Raw genomic sequence first — 19013 nt, 5'->3', positions numbered from 1 at the left:
AAATGGAAGAAGTGGCCTGGTAGGCTAACAAAATAAGAATGATGATTATTATTTGTGTTATGCATGGTTTAATATTATTTAGAAACTAGTACCCATTATGGCTACAATGTTACAATTAGTTTGAAAGTAAAAGTAATTATAAATCAAATAGAATTTACTCACTTCAATGTCTTGATTAAGATAAATTTGAGAAAGGGTCTACACCCATTACATAATAGGCATAATGAAAAATGGAGCAAATTTCACTTGGAGTAAAAATAAAATAAAACTAAAATAAAAAAGGGAAATAAATTAATTCCATAATAGTCACTAGGCACAACTGAGGACTAGTAAAAGACAATTAAAGATCTTTAAGAAGTTTTAGGTCATTAATGTATCACCACTCACGGTTTAGGAATTAAAAATTCTCCTCCAATGAAACCTCCTTAGGATCACCTCTCTTCTCACCATCTGTGATAAGATAAAATTCAGATTGAGTGATTAGGTTTCTTTCTTTTTATTGCAAGTTCTATTTGTAGGGCCAAATTTAATAGGATCAACCTAAGAAACAATCACTTTGGCCTAGTTTTTCTTTTTTTCTTTTCTCTAGCTTATCTTTGAAAAATTGAAGAGTAATAACAATATTTATAATTGAATCAAAATTTCAGTGGATATTCTCCCGATTCAATTTGAGGGACTCCACTTACTTCACCAAGAACCTCCTCTTATGGAATTTCTTGACCAACTTTTTAACATATTCCCCTTCATTTCTAGGAACTCCCACTTATAAAAATTATCTACAAGAATTTCAACATACTCCCACATATTTTATCTATCTCCTCATTTTTTCATTCAAGAGATTTAGTCAAGGATAAGGGTTGAGCCCAATTTATGAATTTTCCTTTTGGCTATATGTCATTGGGAAATCTATCACTTGAGGATATTGGTTTAGATATTAACTACCTTATATAGATTATTTATTGTTTCCTCTGGTAAGCCACATGATTTGTAGTAGGGACATCCTCCACAATGGTTGATATAATAAGCTTTTGAGAACTATGGCTAGTATAGGGGTTAGTATTGGAGCATCATAAATTGCATCCCTATGCAATTTAGTGCTCAATTAGGCCCTATTTTAACATGTATGGCCTCTTGCATCTAGTCATATTCATCCCAACTCAATTCCACATCTCATTCCATCTTGTCCTTCCTATTTGGGACCCCCAGTCCCAATTTGGGGAAACATTGGAGGGAGTAAGGCATCTTGGGCTCATGGGTCTAGGCCAATTAGGGCACCTTATTCCCCAGTGTTTGGGCTCGAATTCAAACCACTTAGTAATCATCTTAGTTAAGTGGGAAATCTCTACATGTGTCGGCCTGCTCCAACTTTTACACCTCAAAATGTTTGGGAGAGGTATATAAGAAAGGTATCCTCCCTTATTTTGGGAAGGATAATTAATCATGAATCAAGGACAAATAAAGGAGAGGAACTAGAGGCAGTTCAATACAATTCAAGAAATCAAGGTATTTCATACCACCATATTCTTCATTGTGACAACCTTCAATAACCTTCATGCAAGTATATCTTTTATGATTTCCTTTTACATCTTTTTTAGAGTCATACTATTGCATCAACATTTGTGATCATCCTAAAAGAAGCATTTGTATCATCAAATTATAAGGCATTTTCATTCTTAGATCTAGCCTCTACCACATATAAGAATGCTTTCCTTTCAAGTACATTTCGATTATGTTTTTACATTCATTCCAAATTTAGGGTTTGACATAGGAAAAACCTTTTCTACCCATTTTTTTCCCCTCTTTTCTTTGTATAGGAACATATGATAGACCCACAAAAATAGGTATAGAGCAAGTAGGTAGAGATCTATTGTCTACAATTTGTCAAAGCTAAAACTACTAGGAGCGGGTTGAGCTAGGTGCTTTAGTCCTAGGAGCAAGTTGAGTAGGGCGCTCGAGTTCCTCTAGTTTTGCCTAGGATTCATTTTGTAGGCTAGATACAATATACTTTGTTGGATCTTATTATAGAATCAGTCTATCAATCCACTATATTCTTGTGCACACAAAAAGGTTATCTTTTCACCCTATTTTGCATGCCTCTTCTTAAAATTGTAGATTCACCTTTCAATTTCCCCCATGAGGGACCGTTGAATTTACCTTGTGCCTAAGAGCATCTTGGGGCAAGTGGATCATTCTCCCTTCCAAAGTAATTAAATTAGAAATAAGCGTAAGCTTCCTAGTTTTCCCATACAAGCTAGTGAACCCTATCTCCTTACATTACATTTTGGTGAATCAGACATGTCTTATACTTCCATTTTTTAATTTTCAGATTTGATTTGGCTGTATTGCATTATTCATAATGGAATTCACTAAATCCAATTGGTATTTTATTTCACATGTGATTACATTGCTGTCTAGTTATATTTATCAAAATCATGTGTTGAATAATGGTTTCTTTCACTTCATGTTGCTTATTTTCATTAATAGTACTCTTGCCTATGATATCATTAGAATTGTAAAGATATTTCCTACTTTAAAATATTTGTCAAATCTTTTATCGATGTTGTATGTTGCCTTATGATGGTATTCTTAAGAAAATGTATAGCATATGTATATCACATAAGAACTTATGTAGAAAATGATAATACTAGAGATGACATTGACATAAACAACACTTGTACCTCCCCTAGGTTATCTTTTATTAATGAGGCTAGAGCCGATACTCCAAGACCCTATCCTCACAAAGATACCTTAGTGCAAGAAGGACAAGTTAAGCATCTTAATTTAACCACTTCAATCACTTTAGATCCTCCCTATTCTCCTGTGTCTTATCTTTGCCATCAAAATATTCTAAAACAAGATGATGTTATGCATTTTATTCATGATCTATCTCCAAACATAACACTAAGAAAAAATGAAGATTTAAATGACCCTCCTTCTAGACCTACCAAAGATGACATGAATAATGATGATAGAAAGGAGAATCTTCCTACAAAGGACATTCCTTCTTTAGTAACTCATCCCTTTGGCCCTTCAAGTTATCGTTACACAACACATTTTAAAGAAATTTAGGATGAAGGTGTTGTTGGCATTATGTTGTCATTGATGTCAACCGGTATAGAAGGATACAACCAGTATGGGAGAGTGTTGACATTACTATCATTGATGTTAGTATTGTGATGTCATTGATGATCATCAGTACACAAGTTCGTGCTGACTTGTGTTGAAGACAAGTTTTGGAGACCAGTGAAGTGACAAGTTAATGGTTGAAGGCATAGTGATGCAAACAAACATGTGTGAAACTGGTATGAAGACATGGAATCCAAATTGATGAAGATGCAACATGATGACATCCATAAGTGAGAAAAGTTGTTGGTTGTTGATGGTGATAAAGAGGCACAATGTTATTTAAATCACAACAACACCGAAGGTAAAGTATGTGCAGACCACCGGTGTGCAGTGTAAAGTCATACTAGAAGGACTCCCACCAGATGAAGAAGGTATCACAAGATTTAGTGAAAGGTTGACTGAGAATGTGATTCTTTTGTGAGCAAGGATGACATATGTTAAGGTGAAGATGTTACCTCCCCTCGGTGAAGTCTCATTTATACCAGTAGAATAATTCCCTGAGATAAGGCTGCTAGAGCAGGCCAAGGCAGGTGATTGGATGCACAAACCAAATGACCAAGTGGAAGATGAGAAAGCCTCCAGAGTGTGAGATCAAAGATGAACACTGGATCAGTGTGTGAAGACATGATGTGCTACCCGAGTAGAGAAGGAAGAGTTAAGATGGTGAGTTTTCCTTCCTGGCAAACTAGTTGAGAGGAGAACCAATCAAATGAAAATGAGGCTCTGCAATTACACACATGGAGTCATCGGTATGAAGATGGGAAGTGGTGTTTACATAGATACATAATAGATGGAGATAGTTGGCATGAAGATATCATGCACACTACCCATATGAAGGCAGAAAAATGCAAATTGGTAAACAAGGAGAATAGCGACATACAACCAAGTGGGCAAAGAGACAAAGGTGAAGTGCTCTCAGTCTAATGAAGATGCACATGATGTGTCCTCCAAGAGTGTTGTTGAATGCCAGCATGATTGATGATTAGGCTGAGAAAATCTACTAGAACAAGGAAGGAGAAGGCAAGAAGGTTAACCAGTACGTAAAGAGGGACCGGTAGTATGAAGTATATACCGGTTATATGTTATTGGTCAACCTAACCATGATGGTTTGATATAGTCAGTTAAGGTGGATGTCGACAAAGGTGCTAAGAAAAGACATACCAGTAGGGTTACTAGAGAACCAATAGGGTTAGATGTCTGGTAGGTGTGCCCCAGTTGAGTATTTGGTCGGTGATCCTATTTGAACCGACACAAAGGTCTAAGATAAGATGGATATCGATAGGGATGCCACGTGGAGATGAGGTGGCAAGATTGTAGAGGTCGATGAACTGCCGTGATGGTGAGGTTGTTATAGAGTTGGTTGACATTTGATATTGACTGTGACTGTTGTGGGTCGAGTTGCTGAGGGGTTGCGGCTCGAGGTAGGACGTATTAGATTGAATACGTGGAATGCATTGATCAATGCAGGATGTCTAGAGATATATCAAAGTTTGTGAAGCAAATCATTGAACCATTTAATGGCATTTTTTAGATGCAGGTCGACATATAGGGTCGTGTTTGCTAAACTTAGCAAACATGTATTAGAAGCCACTCGATTGGTGAAACTTGATTGATTTGTTGTAGGTGATCGATCTCTGGAAGGATATCTGATTGGATTCAATGTGCCTCATGATCAGTGGAAGAAACCCTAAGGTGCAAAGTTTGAATGTTGCTTTTGGCGGGAATTTTTGATCATAAATATGCTAGTCGAAGATAGAATTTGTTGTTGCCTCAGAGAGAGATGCTACCAAGTAATGCCAAAGGCAAAATAGAGAAGTATATGAAGAGTGATATCTACAAAGTATAATAGAGATTGAGAAGAAGGGAGAAAACCTGCAATAGGTTTTAGCGAAGGTTTAACCGATAAGGTTAAAGTAACTAGCAAGCTGCAAGAGAGTATTAGTGAAGCCAACCAACAATGCTAGAACTAGCTAGAAGACAGTAGAGAGTGTTGAAGTGTAGAGCAAGTGAAGAGGAGATTCGATAGAGAAAAGGCAAAAGAAAGGTAACCGATAGAATTGATCCGGTAAGGCAATAGCAAAAGAGTGTAGCAGAGAGCAGAAGATAGTGATCTAGTAGAAAGCTGAAGAGAGGTAGAGTGATAGGAAGAGTAGAGAACTGATAAGGTAGAGAAGGGGTCATACCGGTAGAGAGATTATACGTGGTGGTTGCAAGATTCACTTGTAACAATTACTTTTGTATTTGATAATGTTTCTTTCTAGATCATTGAGTTGGTGCTCGGTGTAGAGGTTGTAGCTCCTTTGGGTTGGTGCCCATAAACTATAGGAGTGGTACTCCTTGGGTTGGTGCCCTAAATGCTGTAACCAAAGTGTTTCATTGTGAGGCTGGATTGGAGCAGTAGACTCCAACAACATTTCTCATCGAGGTTTTTCCCATCTTGGGTTTTCCTCGTTTATAATGGTGTTATGGGATATGCCCTTGTGTATGCTTGCATTGCATTGTCTTGATTTATCTTACTAGTAGACCCACCAGGTAATAGGATGATAACTGGTATTCACACATAGTGTAGATAAAGGGAAAAGTTTGTAAACCACTGATTCACCCCCCCTCTCAGTGGCACATTGTGTCTAACAGGTCTTTAAAAATTATCAATATATTATGAGGTTGTCTATGGTATGATTCCAAAACAAGGCTATAGAGGACAAGGACTTGGAAATAATGAAAAGAAAATTAAGATCCTTATAGATCTTCCCTCACAAACTACAAGAGAAGATATAGGACATCCTTAGTCATCATCTCAAACATCTATGGAAGACTCTCATAAGGTTCAAATGCTTAAGGAGTACTTTGAAAAATGGAAACTATTGTCCATTAAAAAATTCTTCTTGATCAAACAATCCGCCTCCTCCCTTATCAAATATTTTACCACAAGAAAACAACCCTTCGCCTTCCACTAGTGTATCTTGTCGTATATCTCAAGAGACAATACATATCCATATCGACAATTAAGAAAAACTAGCTACAAGAATATTTTGGAGAAAGAAGTATGAAAAGAATGCTATTTTTCCTTTCATAATATATGGCAATAATTATAAGAACAAAGATTGTGATGTGTATTGTCTCTTTCATCATATTTATTCTCATTCACTTAATAATTGTAGGGCTTTTAATGAATTTTTTTAGGACCAACATGATAAAGCTCATATTACTCTCACAACTAATCTTATTCTTTTTGTTGGTAAAGAGGTTGTGCCTTAGCACCCCATTTTCCTATTTTGTTTCTCCACACCATGTAATCATAGTATTTTACCTTATGGTGGACTCTTTTTTTGCATGGTGTTATGCTTTCATTTTCAATCTTACTTTGTGAGAAACATAATAGCTCCTTTTCCTTGGCCTTCACGCTTGAGGGGAAAGGATTCTATCTCTTATTCTTTTTGTAGACACTCAAAATTGGTAAATTCCTACGTTTTTTATTTAAACCTAATTACATGTATATTCTTTATTATTCACATGATACTGTCTCGCTTCTCCTTTCCTATTTTTTGTCCAGTTGACATCGTTTTCTCCCCATTTCAATTCTAGGATATCATTTTGGCCTAAAATCCATCCCATTGATGTCAGTTCATTCCCATTTCAATCCTAAAATGTCAATTCATCCCAAAACCTATCTCGTTTAGGTCATTTTTCTCATATTTTGATCTTGTCATTTCCTCTTTCCCATTTTTGTCCAGATTGCATCATTTTCTTCCAATTTCAGGTTTTGATGACATCATTTTTACCTCTTCTCCTTCCTCATTACATTGCATTGGTCCCATTTCAGTCCTATGATTCTCTTTGACTTGGTTTACCGATTTTTACCTACTTTGACCTAATTTTCCCATTTTGATTGAACAATTCTTCCCATTTTATGTTTGAACCTTCCTAGTTCTTCCCATTTTTATCTAATTTGACCTAACTTGACTTAATTTGACCTAGTAAAGGTCTCTAGACATCAATTTGACTTATATGTCCTTTTAGGTTCAATTAATTAAACCCCTTTCTTAACTAACAATTATTCTAAAGTTAAATAAATAAATTTAATAATTTATTTATTTATCCCCTTAATCAAATTATTAAATAAATTTATTTTATTCAATTAATTTAGTCATAAATTAAATAATAGATTAATAAATTATATTTATTCATTTATTATATTTATATTCTTCCAAAATAAAGATAATTAATAAATTTAATTTATTAATTCATCTTTATCTTCTTTTTTGTCATGAGATATTTAATAAGTTTTATTTTTTAAATTATCTCTCTTTATCCTCTCATATGAGGATAATAACTATTTTTTCTTATTTTTTAATTCAATCTTCTATTTATCCTCCTAATTTTTTAATTTGGGGAAGTAATATCTTCCCTCATTTTTAAAAATTAATTTTTTTTTTTAAATATCTCATTTATTTTTATTTTAATTTAAAAAAAGAGAAATGCACATTCGAAAATCAGCTTTCTTCTATTTCCTCCACTTTCTACATCTTCATCCTTCCTCGAATGGCATCTTTTTCATGCACTCAATCAAGTCCATTCGATTAACCTTAAATTATTTTGATCCTGACCATCCTTCATTTTTCTAGTTTTCTATAAATTGAGACCTTGTTCTTCATTCAAATGATCCACCTTTTTTGCATTTTTATTCTGTCAAAATAGTTTTCAATTATCCATTGTTTAGCATCATTATCATGTCCATTTAGTAATCCCACTTCTATTATTTCTCGCTATCAGTACTTTATTGCTTAGTATTTGTGCACCTTGCATTAGAGAGAAATATATCATAATTAGAGAAGAATGAAGTAACTATTGGAATCAATGAACACTAAGAGGCGGGGGGCGTGAATCAGTGTTATATAATTCACAAACTTATCAAGCTGATTCTTAAACTAGCAGATGCATGAGAAATTAATCAAAGTGCAAAAACATAAAGTAAACAACCACACAACCATAACACCAATATTTTCATGTGGAAACCCAAAAAGGGAAAAACCATGGTGGGATTGAGTACCCATAATAATATTATACTATGGCAAGTAGTAGAACAATATTTTAAAAGAGGAATACACTTGCATTTAGGCACACTGCCTAGAGCTCATTGCTCATTTACAAAAGGGCTACAACCCAGAGGAAGGCTCATTGCCTTACATGCTATCACAAAAGGATTACAATGATAAATGAGCTAAAGTGTAGCATCTAACTATGCCAAAATACAGTTCTGGTTAGGCTCAGATTGTCTCCTTCAACCGATCTATCATTTTGTTCTATCACATGCTAGAGCACCAAAATCTTTACCAAACTTACAAATTCACTCACACAAACTTCCTTCACTCATCAAATATGAAAAAATGATCAACCAAATATCTTATATATTTGCACCATCAAAAAAATTATTTACTAAGTTGGCTTCCAAATACCATATAACATGCAACATGAAATGTGTTTCACCAGGTCGGCTTGATCCAATCACAAATCCACATGCAAACCAAAATAAGATGATAAAATGCTTCCCATAAGTCAACCCAATCACCTCAAACATAAAACTAATCACCGAAATTAGCCCAACAAATCCACAACACACGTTACTCCAAAATAGCTCTATCCTAACTGAGTCACCGAATACTAGAGCTCTAAAATTACACACAATTCAACACTGGATATCAGGATCATCAAGTAATCTGACTCAAACCTTGAACCAGCTAACTTGATCACCGTAACCAAAAATACATCACTGGAATCAAGATGTGCACCATGATCTTATGCTCTACCGGTTACTATGTTCCACCTTCCAGACTTATGCCTTATGAACAAAATGACTTCCGGTAAACTAGATTTATGTACACTGGATGTGATCTACAAACTGAGTTGCCATTAATGACAACCCCTAAACATCTATCATGCACCAATATTCACCGGAACATTGTCTCTTGCCAATAATCTCCCCCTTTGGCATTGATGGAAACACTGTGAAAAATGAGCTGAATGAACTGTAAGTTCCCCCTAAGAATTTACACCATTTTCCACTCTACTCTCTCCCTCTTTGACAACAATGCCAAAGAGTTCACCAAAACTAATATACAAAGATATGTACAGCTACTCACAAAAACTTGAAGATGTCTACAAAAATTGTTCTAAGGGAAAGCAAATGATTATCCCATGCCTTCTTCAAGATCTCCAAAATGCTTATCATTCCACTGAAAAGGTAGGCATGCATTTATGTTCCCTATCTATCTACCATAATAATCTTATTTAGTGCATCCTTAGCATCCTGCATGCTACTCATCAAAGAATCTATCCGGGTAGTAATAAGGCTCCTCAGTTCAAATACTCTACCCAAAAATCTATCCCTTTCTTGATTGAAACCCTTGATCTTATTCAATATACTCACAACTTGGGGTTCAAAATTGCTAGCCAGAGATGATTGTGGTGCGTATGACTATGATATGCTTGCTAGCTGACTTTCACATTCCCTTATTTTCTTGTCAATGTCTATAGTAAACTTGGGCAAAATCGGACATGACTTAGAATCCTTGGTTTGGGGGCTTGTTCCCTTGAACTTAGTGATGTCTTATCTCTTTGTATGCATTCACAATTCCTCTCTCTCTTTCTCTTTCTTCTATTGTACCATGAGTATGTGTGTAGGCTAATACTGCCACTAAAATGGTGGACTAAATGTAGCATTGTAAATTGCATCTCTATACAATTAACTTCCTAGCTAGGCCTTATATAAGAATATATGGCCTATATCATATATAGTCTTGTTCATCCCAACTCAATTCTACATCTCATTATGGCTTCTCCTTCCCATTTTGGACCTCAAGCCCCAATTTAGGGCCACATTGGAGGGGTCAAGGCACCTAGGGTGATCCACTCTCTAGATTGGGCAAATCAGGTTGCCTTGTCCCCTATTGTTTGGGACCAAATTCAAACCACTTAATAGTTAGCTTGATTTAAGTTGGAAATCTTTTCTCATATCAGCTTGTTCTGAGTTTTACACCTCAAAATGTTTGGGAGATTTATATTAGAAAGGTATCGTCCTTCTTTTGGGAAGGATAATGAATCATGAATTAAGGATGAATAAAGGAGGTTAACTAAAGGTAATTTAATCCAATTCAATTATTCAACGTATTTCATCCCACAATATTCTTAATTGTGGCAGCCTTTAACAACCTTCATGCAAGCATATATTGTATGATTTCCTTTTATGTATCTTGTATAATCATGCTATTGCATCAAAATATGTGATCATCTTCAAAAAACCATTTGCATCATCAAGGTATAAGACATTTTAATTCTCAAATCTAGCCTTTGTTACATATCAACATGCTTTCCTTTCAAGTAAATTTCAATTCAATTTCAAGGTTAATTCCAAAATCAGGGTTTGACTTAGGAAAACTGATTTCTACCAAATAATTTCCCTCTTTTATATGTGTAGGAATAGGTGATGGACCCATGAAAATAGGTACAAATCAAGCAGGTAGAGATCTATAGTTTGCAATTCGTCAGAATTGAAACTGTTAGGAGCAAAGTGAGTAAGGTGCTTCAGTCTTAGAATTAGTTTGAGCAGGGTGCCCCATTTCCTCCAATTTTTCCTAGGGTTTATTCTATAGGATAGCTATAGTCTACTATACTAGATCTTATTCTAGGATTGGTCTATCAATTAAAAATTTTCCTATGCACACAAAAAGGTCATCTTTTCAACCCATTTGCATCCCTCCTTAAAATTGCAGAGTCACCTTTCAACTCTCCCCATTAAGGACCATTGAATTCACCTTGTGCCTAAGAAAATATTGGAACAATTGGATCATTCTCCCTCTCATAGTAATTAAAGTGGAAATAGGCCCAAGATTTCTAGTTTTCCCATATGGGCTAGTGATCCCTATTTCCCCACATTACAAGTATATAAAAGATTTTTATTGTTAGATTGATGAAATTTACTAAGAAATGTAAAATTAGCTGGGGATAATTTTTTAGTGGGGTGATATTTAGGGGGAGGGGTATAATTCTTACCCATAGGTATGATTAATCTTGAATAGGGGAGTTCGGTGGGGTAGCATTCTCATGAGAAGAGAAAATGAAAAAACTAATGAGGTGTTTCTTTAAGGAGACCTTTTGGGTTTGGCAAAGTAAGAAGAAAGGTATATTATAGATGAAAGTAGATCCAACCCAAGAAGTGTCATGTAACAATTAGTAGGGTTGGACATGCCAAATTTTTCACTTTTCAAGGGTGGGAAGCTACTCAAACCTAATAAGTGAGGGGTTATATATGCATTTTATGAAAACAAGAACTAAGGCAAGGGAAAAATTATAATAGTATAGGTAGTAGATAATCCCCTAGTGCAACAAAAAATCAATTTCATTTAATAGGACTTAATATTTAGCTAAAGAATAATGAAGCCAAAATACAAGATTTATCCTAACATTATGCCTAAAATGGTTAATCATTGAGAAAAGGTATGAAATAACCCTTTTGTAGTAACCTCCCAATGTAATATACCACATAAAAAATTTAGAAACTTGCTTCTAGATGCTAATGAGGTCATCTACATTGTACCCTTTCTATAGCCTACTAATTTTGACTATTTTAAGGAACCTTCTAATAGTATTTGGGTAATTATCTTTCACCTTTTCAGGGATTTGAATCCAAACCCATTAACAACATAATTTTAAGGTGAGTAAAGTTCAATACGCTCAAACTCAAACCTATTGGAAAGGGTTGTGCACAAATTAAATAAAACTCACCTTGTTTTAATTGAATTATTTTAATTGGATATGAATTGATTAAATGCAAGAACTAAGGCTAATGATGGACAATTGAAAGTAATCAACATATACCAGATAGTTTTAGAGCATATATGCATACTTTGAGAAAATATTTGGAAAAGGGAAGCAAAGAGGAATCTATGTCTAATATTTGGGCTCAAGAATGCTTGACTATGGGGCTAAGCGACCTAGTCTCAAAGTTATCAGTTTCAGATATTAAAAATAGTTTTAAGATCACAATGTTTCTTTGAATATCCTCCCAAAATTTTGTCAAAAAAGTGTTAGATGTTGTTTGCGATTTCCATTGTCCAAGTTTTCTAGTTCTTCAAAATCTGGTTCAATTTGTTTCAATCTATACTTTTTTGAACTGCATTTATTTTTTTATGATCCTATCATGTACAGACATAAGTGAGAAAAAGTATTGTTGGGTTGATAGGGAATTTCCTAGGTGAAACCTTGAGTTTAGAATTAACTTTATGATGAATAAAATGGAAAAGGGAGCATGCCATTATGAGGTAGAGGCTAGATCTAAAAATGAAATGCTTAACTAAAATGTTATACCTTATTTCGCAAATCTCCTTTGCCTTGAAGTCTTCATAAAAATGTTGATGTTGGGAAGTAATATTCATGGATGTCTTCATAAGAATTTGATCATAGATGCCATCTTGAATGCTTGAAATGTGAATACTTGACCTCTCCTTCAGTGCTGCAATGATGCTTTATTGCTTAATCACTTAAATTTGAATTGTGGAGTGAATTTCCTTGGTGAGAGAGTTGTTTCAAATGAAGGGATAATACTTTCTTTTAGTTTCAAATGAGGTGATAAGACGATTTTATACCTATCCTCATGAAACGTGTTAAAAATTATGAAGAAGGCCGACATCAGAAAACATTTCCCACTCAACAATTTATGACCATTAGAGGGTTCAAATTTGGGTCTTTGGTTTGGAGTATGATGCTTAGCACCATGGTCAATCTCATTTGGTCTAAACCAAGGTCTAGAAATCAAAGAAAATAATGAAGATGACAAATTTGGCACTGGTGTGAGTAAAATCCAACATAATTAGGGTGTAAGGGAAAATTTTCCAAAGTGAGGTTCAAGTGAGTATGGAATTTTATAAGGATACAATTTATGACACTACAAAAATACTACTCCAAATCATGGTGTTATGATTTTAGGGGTTGTGGTTGGAAAAGAGATTAGCAGCCATGTTGCCTTGTCTAAAAATATGCTATATTTTAAAATCATCTAAGTTGATAATGCTTGATTTAGCCTCCCTAATAATATCTTCATATTTCTAGCTCAAGGTTGAGCTTTAGAACTCATCATATGTATAATATTTTTGGAAATTCCTTGATAATTACCTTTTTGATTCCTTTGTTGATATCTAGAAGGATGCCATACTAGATAGGTGGACTTTCAAATTTATAGAATAGGCATTGATGAACTAACTCCCACATACCTAACCCAAGTTTTCCTTAGTTGAAACATCAAATTTGAGTCGAGTAACTACATAGCCAGTATATAATGGATACAACTAAAAGTATGGCTTTGGGAATAATTTTGATCTTGATTGTAACTCTAAAAAATTAGTTCCTCAAAAAGGCTAGTTTACATAGGTGAGGAAATTTATTTTGATTTAATTTATGCTAATAATATATAGTATTTATATATACATTATGTACAATTTTCTTTTTTTTTTTCAATCTAACAATCATTAATATGAACTATCTCAACTTATCTATTTGTTAAATTATATATTTCGGTATCTCTTCTTAATGCTAGAGTTTACATAAGATGACACACAATAAAAACACTTGCCTTCATATATAATGGTCAACATTCATAACAATCTTCCATAAATGACATCCATAAAATAATCATGAGACATTGCGTTGTATTAAAGATTGATCACCCATAGTAGAATGTCATATCTAATGTAATGATGATAAAACTTTGTATTCCTTGTTCTAATATAAATCATAATTTTTTGGACGTAATTTTTATTGTTACAACAAAATAAACAAGGCTATGTTGATACCTCTCATGATTTTGTAATAATTTATTTTCCTCTATTCTTTAGAAAACTTTACAATTATAACCAATTAAAAAAATCCATATTAAAATTTTATGTATAACACTAAAAATTACATATGACATTTACAATCTCATGTTAACTTTTTTGCTCACTTTGAGTCCATTCCCTTAGTAGCCTACTTCTAGGATCATGTTTTCTCCTCAATTTTCTTAGTTATTATTTCTCGTGATCTCTTTTTATCAACTTTTATGTCCTTGTGGCAGCCTTATGCTTTTTTAAACTTGTCACATCCTTTATGGAGGTAAAATTGTCTAGAATCTAGTACAATGCTTGGATGTCTATGTGGCATGCTAACATTCCATGACAATTTCTTATTTTATGGTTGTTTCTACATGAAAGACTACCTAACTCTTATTTTATGGTTGTTTCTACATGAAAGACTAACTCTTGGACTGCCATGACTTTATTTAGGCCGTTAGTTTCTTGCTCTGGCCAATTTCTCTCTCGTTGGCAACATTTTTCTGTGTTCAACATTATCACATCCTTTAGGTTCATTCCTCTATGTGTAAGATCTCTACGTGCTTTATTTCATCTGCAGTAAGCATGGGATAGAAAGAACATTGAAGGCTATATTTCGCAAAGAGGCCATGAGCAGATTATAAGGCTCAATTCATTAAGGCATTCTGTCAAACAGCTCACGTGCCTTGTCTATGCTTCCACATTTTGCATACATGTCTACTAGAGCATTTATAACTGTAAAATGCTAACAATAATGCGCATTCCATTATGATTTGATAGATGCGGATACCCTGTTCGAAGCTCCCGTTGTTCCCGCTGCAGCAACCATTTGCATAGACTGAAGCTAACGGATCACCCTTGTGCTGGAAACATACCCACGTCTTAGATGATGTTGGCAGCGTTATTTAGATGTATGCAAATTAAAAATGAAGTCGACAGAAGATTAAAGATCAAACGCTTACGGGTTTCTACCGTACTTTGCGCGGGAGGGCAGTTTGAATTTGAACAAGTTAACAGTGCCAGTTCATTGAAAGGGAATAGACAGTCCCACACCAGCCACCTAAGCGGTCAAAGCTTAGTGTATGCTGGTTAAGCCCAGCCCATTCCTTTGGCTTTTTCCTTTTAGTACTGCATTTTTATTTCCCGTCTTAATCCTACCTGCTCGATGCCTGCCTTTCCATGTTGTTCTCGTATTTATTTAAGCAGATTAGTTTTGGATTATTTACCGTCTTTGTTGTATATGTACACTTTAAAGGATGTTTGTCTAATACATTTTGGTTGTTATGAGTTGATTCGAAATGCCGTCCCCTTCTTCGATTTTGTCGTTCTGAGGGGTCGCTTCTTGGTCCCCTATGTAATGAAGACCGTGTATAATTCATATTAAAATTAAGCTTTACGCGGTATTGCCGATGTGACTTCGAATCTCTCCTTTACAATTTCCACTATATAATGTTGAATCATGATTTGCAATTCAATCAAATTCACTTCTCAGAGTTTTCTCTGTTGATATAATCTTCTTGGGAAAAATGGCGGGGTGCTTGAGCATGAGCTTCATTTTCCTGTGTGTATTTATGTGTTGTTGCAGTGAGCGTGTGATGGGAGGAGATCCTGATTCCTTGCAAGATTTCTGTGTTGCAGACCGGCAAGGCAAAGGTAAAGTCTGATGCATGGAATTTATGTTTCTTTTTTGTTAGCTCTCTATGTACATGTAAGAGTACTAAGAAAATGTGAATTTGAATTCGAATATGAACAGTTTTGGTGAACGGCTTCTCTTGTAAGGACCCCAAAATGGTTTCAGCAGAGGACTTCTTCTTCGGAGGGCTGCGACGAGGGGACACAAACAACGCCGTAGGGTTTAACGTAACAGCAGCCAACGTTAACCAGATTCCGGGGTTAAACACTCTGGGAATATCGTTGGTCCGTATAGACTACGCTGTGGATGGAATTAATCCTCCTCACACCCATCCAAGAGCCTCAGAAATCCTGGTTTTACTTAAAGGCCAACTGCTTGTGGGATTCATCGATACAACAAACAAGTTTCACAGCAAGATGTTGAAGAAAGGAGACGTGTTTGTGTTTCCCAAAGGATTGCTACATTTCCAGCAGAATGTGGGGGTGCGAAATGCAGTGGCCATCGCTGGGTTGAGCAGCCAGAATCCAGGAGTTCAGGTTACTGCCAATTCTCTGTTTGCAGCAAATCCTCCTATGCCAGATGGTGTATTGACCAAGGCCTTCCGCAGTGATAAAACAGTAGTCGATTTCATTCAGGGCAAATTCATGTAATTGTTTCCATGGATTCTTCTTGCATTCCTTCTTTATCATTCCTCAATAAATTGAAGAAGTGGCCAGGCATGCAGACTAAGGAATTATGAATGATGATTTAATTCTTTTGTTATGTGTGGCTCAATATTCTTTAGAAACTAGTATCTATTATGGCTGCAATATTCCAATTATTTTGGAAGTTAAATTAATTATAAATCAAATAGCATTCAGTTGATAGTAGTGCACAATGGGTAAAACTAAAAGCATGGCCCTTGGAATGATTTTGTTCTTTGTTTTCTTAAACACTTTAGGCTTTTGAAGTGGAGCGTTTCATATGAAAGAAAATCATTTATATATATATATATTTGATGTTAAATTTTATTTGAGATGGCTCACAACATAAAGCATTCACTTTTTTATACAATTATTGACATTGATAATAATTGTCTTATAATTGAAAAACATTAAATGATCATGTGACTTATCTTGATCCTATCAAATTTCTAACATAAACGAACTTAATCTCAAATTAGGTCTTATTAAAAATATAAGTTTTCTACTCTTTTAGTCCTATACCCACTATTGGATCACTATTGGATCAAGTACTTGGTATAATGCTAAAAGGCTGCAATATTCTTTGTTCTAGCATAAAAGATTAGAGTTTGGACTATTCAATGAAACTTTGACTGTCACAATAGAAAAAAACATACTCTTTGACAACCCTCATGATTTGCAATAATTTATTTTTCTATGTACTTTGGATGGCCCTATGGTTATAAACAACAATAAAGTGTTGCATAAGGGTTTTATGATTGTTTTTTTTGTTTGGATTTGCATCCTATTGTCTGGGTTTTTCTTAGTTGCATTTGTGCTTGTGGTGGCTTACAAATTGGTTTTAGGGGTCTCTCTTTGTTATAAGCATGTCTCAACTTATATTAGTAGTATCTCTCTTTTTGGTAGAGGATATTATGGTGGTATATGTGTTGATCTTGAAAGCATTATCACAAATTTGTCGCATAAGCCAAAATTCATATCAAGAAAAATAAATACAATTATGTAAAGATTTTATAAATTATATCAATCTACCTATTTAGCCCTATGGTTTAATATCTAATGATTGATATGAGTGGACATCAAATTATGGTATTGGGTAAATCTCATTGTTAAAATTATATGATGAAGTGGATGACTCCTCAGGTTTTAAATGGTATATTACAATCTAGAAAACCAGAAATATAACTAAAGGGTGCTCCCTTCCTATATAATTAAATAATTAAATTACATAAGAAAATAGGAATTACATATATTATAGACTTCAATTTGTGTCCCATACAACTGATATTGATTATTAATTGTTACTTATAATACACTAAGTTAGGAGTAGATAAATAAACTAAAAACATTGTCATACATAATAATAAAATAACTTTAAGTGAATAAAAAATAATAACTGAAATGTTTTTGATTAAGGGAAAACAAGTTTTGATGGGTTATTGAAACCTAGTACATTAGGAAGATCAAAAGATAAGCATTAACGCACAACTAAGAAAAGACATCAGCAAAAGAAAAGACAGCTGGCATACAAAACGCCAGCAAGCAAAAGATCAGAACAGACTAAAAACCAAAAATGACCGACAAAAGCTCGGACTTAGGTCAAATTTTCAAGCATCTCCGCCGCTTCTAGCTCCAACTGATCCATAGTTTCTGCAGCCCACTTGATGTCCTCTATTTCTTTGTTCTGGTTTTGCATCCTTTTAGTATTGACTCTCATTCTTCTTACAATGATGATAGTATAAACCATAAAAAAAATTGTAGAAATTTGTAGTAATAATAATGATTGGCAAAATAGTATCACAACTAGGCTAGATTGGTAGGATGAAAAAAATATAACACCCATTATATCATATTTCCATATTGTTTAATGATGTATACCAAAATTTTCTCCTTATGAAGGAAAGGGAAACAAAAGCATTATTTCTAGTATATCCTTCAAAATAAAACATCTTCACACTTCTAGATAATCCCATAGTTCTATGTTTATGGTATACTTAAGATAACCAATTCAAGTTATCAAATAAGTTAATAACACGACTTGTAACCAATCTTATTGCATGTATAGATAGTCCAATATCAATATAAAATAATTCTATAAACCAAGTGACCTTATAAAATATTCCTAGAAAATGATAGATCAAAACCTCCATGAGGGAATACAAAAAATTATAACTATTTATTACTCACCAAATCCTTAAAATCTTTACAAAAAGTAAAGATAAAGAAAGCACAATCTGCATTTTTTTAAATTTAAGAGCACAACAATAAATTACTTAATATTATCATTCTAGATAATTTTTAAAAAAGTAGCATATATTTTTAATTAAGATAAACGGGTTTACAAGGACTTGAAACCCAAATCCAAAGAGAAAATTAAAGAAAGATGAAATAGTCGCTAACCAGTCCAAAAGCAACATCAAAACAACCACCGAAACAGGGGAGAGCCCACACACAACAACAACCAACAAAAAAGATAAACTAAGAACAACACAAAAAGAGAAAACTAAACCAGAGAGTGCATAAGCTCAGAGTTCTTCTAGATCATATTCTTGTTGATCTCCTCAAGCTTTTCCATGATAAATTTCATTGAAATCCTCTCCTGATTCCTGCTCCTTGTTTTGGTAAAGGGCCCCATAGCAACCTGTGATCCTGCTCCTTACAAGCTTAGTTCCTGAATTTTCTTCTTCTATTTAGATTCAAATGGTGGGACAC

The 19013-nt window shown here is 34.3% G+C and overlaps 1 protein-coding gene across 1 annotated transcript; it reads left to right on the top strand.

Annotated features, from left to right (window-relative positions):
- Window positions 1–15511: 15511 nt before the first annotated feature.
- LOC131030173 (putative germin-like protein 2-1) lies at window positions 15512–16268 on the top strand. Its single transcript, XM_059220501.1, has 2 exons — window positions 15512–15638; window positions 15739–16268. Exons 1-2 carry the CDS (start codon window positions 15512–15514, stop codon window positions 16266–16268), a joined length of 657 nt encoding a protein of 218 aa, XP_059076484.1.
- Window positions 16269–19013: the final 2745 nt, after the last annotated feature.

Source organism: Cryptomeria japonica, chromosome 5, assembly GCF_030272615.1.
Source record: "Cryptomeria japonica chromosome 5, Sugi_1.0, whole genome shotgun sequence".
In the NCBI taxonomy this organism is placed as follows: Eukaryota; Viridiplantae; Streptophyta; class Pinopsida; order Cupressales; family Cupressaceae; genus Cryptomeria; species Cryptomeria japonica.
Note: the sequence above shows the minus strand (reverse complement) of the source record. Positions and strands in the feature narration are given on the sequence as shown.

Coding starts and splice junctions, on each gene's coding strand:
- LOC131030173 (XM_059220501.1), top strand. CDS start 15,512: ATGGCGGGGTGCTTGAGCATGAGCTTCATTTTCCTGTGTGTATTTATG. Junction 15,639..15,738: donor TGCAGACCGGCAAGGCAAAG/GTAAAGTCTGAT, acceptor GAATATGAACAG/TTTTGGTGAACGGCTTCTCT.